This window comes from Mirounga leonina, unplaced genomic scaffold (genome assembly GCF_011800145.1).
Source record: "Mirounga leonina isolate KUSES-001 unplaced genomic scaffold, KU_Mleo_1.0 Mir_173, whole genome shotgun sequence".
Taxonomy (NCBI): Eukaryota; Metazoa; Chordata; class Mammalia; order Carnivora; family Phocidae; genus Mirounga; species Mirounga leonina.
In genome coordinates, this window is record NW_023270447.1 from 9,343,100 (window position 1) to 9,350,727 (window position 7,628).

A 7,628-nucleotide genomic window follows, 5' to 3' on the forward strand; every position below is an offset into this window, starting at 1 on the left:
TTATCTTATCCTACATCTTTTACAATTACCACTTACACAATTACTGTTTTACAATTACCACTCTACTACCTTCTGCCTTCTAGAAATTGTTTAAACTTTCTTCTCTTCTCAGGTTTCATGAAGTGCTAGAGATTACTAAATTTGTAGTTATCACTGAAATAAAAAATATAACGTTATCATCCATCATCTTCCTAACTGAACAGCTTAGTATTTTACCAGTTACAAATTATTCTTATGAGGAACACATATCAAGAAAAAGGAGTCAAAATAAGCTTCAAACTACAGTTAGTAATGTCCTTGATTTGCTTTGGGGAATCTGTTCTTTATCTTCCAAATACACAGGAAAAGGAACTAACTAGAAATTTATAAACTCTAAAGATAGGCAGAAAATGGAAGAAACACTGAACAAACAGAACAAAAAAAAATTTAAGCAAAGGAAGAAAAAAGAACATAAGGGGGAAAGTAGGGGGCATAAATGGATGGGAAAGGTATTCCTTTGTATAGACTAAAGGTCAACATTTATAGGTACTCATATTGCCTTTCACAATATGTATAAGTCACTTTTAATTTTTGCTGTTTTAAATCTTAGAAAATGCCTGGGTATCTGTTTGGCCTAGGTTTTGGCATTTATGAAGTCTGAGCTTTTCCTAAAATCTTGCAGCTATGGTGATAAGAATATTACAATTTTTCAAGAAAGTCAAGAAAGTCATGAATTTTTCATCATGTACTGCATTGACTGATACTCTATATCTTTCACTGCATGTGTCTACAGGGTCTTGAGGGCTTGAGTTTTTTGGACTTTTTTTGTTTGCACCTTCAGTGGCTACCGTATCAGGCCCTGCACAAGGCATTTACCCTTCAAAACTCTACCTCCTTCAGGTAGACTGTGATTGAATTTTTATTGCTATCTTCTATAAAGATATCTTTCACAGGAGCTGCTCATTCACCAATACTTAAAATCAGCTTATAAAGATCTTTCTGGCTTAGTATAAGTTGTCCAAAGTCTCAAGCCATAGGGGAGGGGGAAAGATAGGAGAGCTGGTGATCAGGTAAACAGACCCATGGTCAATTTGTTTAATTTCTCTGACTTCTTTACTTAAATGAAGCAGCTGCTAAATTGGTATAATAATAATGACTTCCCTCACTATTTCTTTCCAGACTGTACAAATCATTTCCTATTTTAAAACTCCCACTCTTTAGATTTAGAGCATTGAAAAAGCAGCTACTCATGGTTCAAATTATAGTTAAATGCACAGCACCCAATATGAATGATCATTCATTCAGAACATGTGATATTAATCTCATGGATTTGCTTTATTTCAGGATCCCTTTCTTTGCTCTTGAGTATGGATTGAGTATGGTATTAGTTTGACTTTGGTATAAGTCTCTGTGTTGCAATCATTGGTCATGTTCACCCAACATGTTTATGTTTCTCCAATTTCAGCATGTGGCAAATTGATGAAAATCACAGGCCCAATTACAGTCAAGACATCTGGAACCCGATTTGGCGCTTGGATGACAGACCCTTTAGCATCTGAAAAAAATAATAGAGTATGTTGCTTCCCCAAACACCTTTGCTTAGAATCATGTCTTATTTGCACTTTATGTCTATTGAATTATTTATTTTCTTTAGGAATATTAGTTTCAACTTTAAAAGTATTACGTTGTTTGCAAGTATTCTCAATTTGATAATATTAACATAGCTACAGCAACCTTATTTTATTAAATATTCCATACTATAACTCACCAGTAAAGCAAGTCCTATTTTTATTAGTTTTAGTCTTGTTTTATGCTAATAAAGAGCTAATTACAAGTATACAAAATTCTCTATATACTCCTTCTAAAACCTGCTCCTTAGTGTGAGGGAAAAAAAAAAAAAAAACACTAAGTGAAAAACTCAAGAGCAACCAATTCACTAACAAGCTGAAATATCCCTGGAATCTAGAGGTAATTTTAAAGTAAATAGTACTGAAACTTTTGGAGTATATTTTCATAAGTTGGCAATGCCTGTATTATGTAAATCAATATACTGGAAACTTAACATAGAGCTATTTATGATCTATTACAAAACTCAGTTTACATTAAGATTCTCAAGGGTTACATGCAAATGAGACTAGTGGCAAATTAATAAAATGGTTACACTAAAAAGCAGCTGCACCTATAAGCTGATCCAATGAACAAGAGTTACTATAAGTTTCTATGGTATCCATAAAGGAGAAATAAATGAATAAAATTAGACGATAATTTTCAGAGCAAAAGAACACATTTGCTGAAGGTGATATTTGTTTGCAGTTATCACTGATTGCACTGATCTATCAGCTGAACAAAGTGATGTGATTTGCATTGATACATGTTTAGTTCACTCAGTGATATGCACTGAATGGTCAAAGAAATAAATAAATCATAAAAAGAACAGAAAGCACATCAACTTCAAGGCAGTAAATTGAGTTTTTGCTTTCCACATAGAAAATGCCACTATTTTTGCCTGCAATGCTATCACATTGCGGGAGGTCAGCAGTAAAATAATGTGGCTTCCAGATCCTGAGAATGGTGATATTAAAATGTGCTGAGTCTGTCTTTACTTTGGAAATCTCAGAAAAGTACAGAATTTAGTCACTCCTATTTTTTTTTTTCCCTTTTCCTCAGGTCTGGTACATGGACAGTTATACTAACAATAAAATTGTTCGTGAGTACAAATCAATCGCAGACTTTGTCAGTGGGGCTGAATCAAGGACATACAACCTCCCTTTCAAATGGGCAGGAACCAACCATGTTGTCTACAACGGTTCACTCTATTTTAACAAATATCAGAGTAACATCATCATCAAATACAGCTTTGATATGGGGAGAGTGCTTGCCCAACGAAGCCTCGAGTATGCTGGTTTTCACAACGTTTACCCCTATACATGGGGTGGATTCTCTGACATCGACCTAATGGCTGATGAGATTGGGCTGTGGGCTGTGTATGCAACTAACCAAAATGCTGGCAATATTGTCATCAGCCAACTTAACCAAGATACCCTGGAGGTGATGAAGAGCTGGAGCACTGGCTATCCCAAGAGAAGTGCAGGGGAATCTTTCATGATTTGTGGGACACTGTATGTCACCAATTCCCACTTAACGGGAGCCAAGGTGTATTATTCATATTCCACCAAAACCTCCACATATGAGTACACGGACATTCCCTTTCATAACCAATACTTTCACATATCCATGCTTGACTACAACGCAAGAGATAGAGCTCTTTATGCCTGGAACAATGGTCACCAGGTCCTATTCAATGTCACCCTTTTCCACATTATTAAGACAGAGGATGACACATAAGCAAATGTAATTTGTTTTCATTGATCATAACCGCGTCATTTGTGATAAACTCTATAGAACCCCTTCTGTTTTCCCTTTATTATAACTTTTCATCATTTTTCCAAAGCATTTTTTATTATAAAGTTGGTTTGTCAAAAATCAGCCGAGCCTGTCTAAATTAACCTGTTGGAAACACATCTTAACTCCTAAATTTGCAGGGCCTATCATGTCCTTGTCATGAAAAGCACTAAAAAGAGCTTAAGTGGCTAAAGTTATAGTTTTGCAAAAGATTAATGTTCTGCCTTATATTAGAGTCAGAGACTAATGATGGCTTAAATGCATGAATGTCTTTTTTTTTTAAATTCTGTCATTTTTTTACTGTCTTTTGCTCTACATCAGGAAATATTTTGGTAGGAATTAGAAAAAAAAGCACTTTCCTCCCATTTATTTCTAAAAAAAGATTTAAGGATTTTATTTATATGGAAAAAATATATTACTCATTTTGCTGTTATAGAATTCTCTGATGCGGTGCTGTACAGTCATTTTTAAATCTCTTGCTAACATTTTATTGGCAATATGTATTTCTACCATTGTAACCACCATTGTGCAATTGTATCTCTTCACTTCTGTGAAAGTAAGTGATATTTTTTATAAAATACACTGAATTTAATCTCAGTAATTATTACGGGACAATTTTCAAGTATGGTCAAGAAGGAAATATCTTCTCGGCTTACCCCTTTACTTAAATTCATAAGCTAGAAGGAAAAATCAAACTAAATCCCTTACATAGAATATTTCTTTTACCCCAAGTTTATTGGATCACTGAGACTGAATGCTAAAACTGATTCACTACAGATGAGTTACTCTGTTCACGCCACTGAAAGCAACCCGTATTGTTGCTTGCAAAGATGCAACTGAGTCAGAAAATTTTGGATTTGAGTTGACTTAACTCATTTATCATACAACCAACCAAATTTTGTTCTTCATAAATAAATATATTAGTGTTTTAACTTAAATTTTACACACAACTTGCAATAATGTAATTACTTGTGTCAGGACTCTGAAGGTACATGAAGCACATATAGAAACTCTTAAAAAGAAAATTTCTGTGAGGTCATCTAGATTTACATTATGAGCTCTGGAGAGTTACTGGCAATATTAGTGCAAAAGAAAATGATGGGAAGATTTGGAAGTTGTCTGTGCAGTTTAAATGTGCAAAAGCCAATTCAGAAAACAAGATGGGAAGGCAACCCCTTGTTACCGTGATTCATAATGTGCACAGAAATAATGTAACCAAAAAAGAAAGCTTTAAGAATATTTTGTTTTAATAACTCCAAAAACACATAATCAATATTTATCAAACATGTCGTTGAGTTTGGATGTCCTTTCCATATGTTAAGAATACTTACCTAAGGCAGTTTTACAGAAACTAGTGTGGGTTGGTTTTACAGTTTAAAAAGTATATTCTATAACAAATAATGTATAACTTAAATTGTGGTAAATGTTTAGTTTCACACATACATAATAACAACTTCCTTTGTAAAGTAAGGATATAATAATTCAGATAAAGCATTGTGTAAAGAAATGCTAACACTTAAGAGTAATTCATTTCAAATGTCACAAAACATAATTCTCAAATATCTCACTGTCAAAGTCATAGAATTAAATAACTCAATCTTGAGATTGTTAAACAAAGACTTCTTTTCTTTTTTGCCTACAAAAAGTTAGCATGACTTGGTGACCACTCTGGGTCCTTTTGCAATATTGTCTTCTCTTTTAAAATGTTTATATAAGTTCTCCTCTGCTTTTGAGAGTTAGAAAACTTAGGGGATTCACTTGTCATTGTACACACACCACAAAAATAATCAGCCAATACTTTGTATATCAAGAGTTTGTATGAAGAAAGAAAGTTAATTTCAAAAATGAATGAATTTTTAAGTAGATGGCCTCTGATGGATATCTGGGTCTTCATTACTTGTTTTTTAAAAGAATTATGTAATATAGTATCACATACATTCAAAACCTGGATGATCACGGCTTTTTTGTGAGATGTGCAGCTTGTAAAGCACTTTATTGTTTTCTTTGTAAGGTATCATCACCATTTCCAATTTCTTTGTACGTGCTGCTAGGGCAAGCACAGATTTTATTATTGTCATAGAAGTGGGGGTAACATGAGTTTAAAAATGTGATTTGCATTAAACATTTACAGTTTAAAAGCATTTTTCTTAATAAATTATCATCAGTTTTGTGCCTGAAATAATAACTTACTCTAATCACTGGGGTTTTTTTAAATCTCAAATAAATTTTATGAGGGAAATAATTTACTACTTTAAAATCATTTACATAATCTTATCAGTAAAGATATCCAAGCTTGATCCTAAATGAACTGTGCAACTGGTATTTTCTGAATTAACCAGATCATTAACAAACTTCCATGTCATTCAAATAATAACATGATTATGGTCTGATTGTGTTTGTGTGACATTTGTATTTGTGGCACTTGAATCACAATACTTATTATCTACACTTATATCTATTCACAAAATGATAGTGTTTCAGTACATTACTAATATGTAGGATAAAAGAGAAAATAATGATATGCCTAAATGTAACATTACAAGTAATTAGATAAGATTTATCATAAATTCAGAATTTCTGGTTTTTATCACCATACTCATACGTCATTTCATCCTTTGTAATCCGTAGTACTCCTTCTAATGAAATCTTGTCTTCAGAAACAATTTATTCCTAATAAGAAAATGGTCTTTCAAATCACTACCAAACTTACAAGTATAAATTTTTCACACAGAAGAATTATTTTTTAAATGTAACTATACAAAATTGTTCTTATGTTCTCCTAAAAATAAAAGTTATTTTCCTCCGAAGGTAAGTTTTACATATGATAATCCTTTAGCTTTATTCTCCTTAAAGAGTAGATTAAAAAAGAAGAAGAAGAAGAAAAGAAAACCCTACGGGTCTCCTTAGCACTCAGGATTACCAAATCATTTCTCCAAATGCTAAATTTGAATGCAACTGATAGCAATATTAAAACCATTCCTTCGAATTAGAGCAAATATGAAAAAATAGACATTGCAGAGTTCTAAAAGCTGAAATCTGTCTTCTTTTGAAGACAGAATTTAAAAATGGCACCTTGCTGACTTGACCAGGAAGGTACCATTATATCCTTTATGAACACCTTGAGTTCCTATGGCATTATAAAAGAATGGGCATTCACAGACAAATCTTATGTAGCCTTCTCCATCATCACATGATAAGTGGATCACAAGAAGAACTACTATCAAGTGGTCTACCTAGCACTATAGGCAGGGAGCATTAAATTAAAATTCAGCTGTTACAGGATGACACAAAACCTTCATCTCTGACTGCTCATAGCGAGAAACATTGATTTCTAGAAAGTCTCAGAGGCACTAAATATCACTCAGTTCAGTAGGCTATATCCATACTGAAATCAAGATCATGGAATGGTTTCTGGTTCTAAAATTAAGTAAGCTTAGCATAAATAAATCTCTTAGCTAATAATTTTTCATAATCAGTGAGTCTTCAGAGAAGGTCTGGGGCTTTGTAAAATATATTGTTTTGAATTTAACTTATACTCGAAAAAATACAATGAAAACAGTTTATGGAAGGAAAACCAACCTCAAAATCTTTTAGCTATTTTTCTATGAAATAATGAATTCAACTGATGACAGTCTCTTTAATAGAAAACTGCTCTACCCTTTAACCAATCAGAAAGAAAGTCTCCCAAACTTACTTTATCAAGCTGATTTATCAGATTCACATCTTAAAATTATGTTAATTTATCCCTTTTGGGTGACCTGTTCCATTACACTTAGAGCAATTTTAATCCTGTTTGGATTCTGCTTTGTCTCCAAAATGTCAAACTGGTTGGCAGAAAACTTATCCCCTTTGAAGCTCAGTTCATTGATTGCCAAATAAGTTTTACAAGTATAAGTTATTATTAAATAAATAAGTTTTACAAGTATAAGTTATTATTAAACATGTCCTGAAAATGATATAAGGACCTAGAACTGTACCTTGCCAAGAGTACTTAGTACCTTTCATAACTATAACTATCTTAAAACATTATTCCTATTTAGAGATGTGGAGCAATGTGGTAAATAAGGAGAACTTCTCAGGAATACCTTAGTGCTATGAGAAATTTGCTGATACCAGACACATAAATGCAGTTCAGTACAAAGTTGCATCCCTACCAACGGTATAGTCTGCCTCTAAGAGCTCACACCCATATTCTAAAATAAATAAATAAATAAATAAATAAATAAATAAATAAATAAATAAATAAA

General features: G+C 32.8%; 1 protein-coding gene across 3 annotated transcripts in view; it reads left to right on the forward strand.

The window, feature by feature from the left end:
• The window catches only part of OLFM3 (olfactomedin 3), a 41,926-nt gene extending 38,602 nt beyond the window's left edge, over positions 1 to 3,324 (forward strand). For all 3 annotated transcript variants that reach the window (XM_035020135.1, XM_035020136.1, XM_035020134.1), the window contains 2 exons: positions 1,445 to 1,551; positions 2,647 to 3,324. In XM_035020135.1, the coding sequence (XP_034876026.1) occupies positions 1,445 to 1,551; positions 2,647 to 3,324 (785 nt within the window). The remainder of the gene's footprint in view (positions 1 to 1,444; positions 1,552 to 2,646) is intronic.
• Positions 3,325 to 7,628: the final 4,304 nt, after the last annotated feature.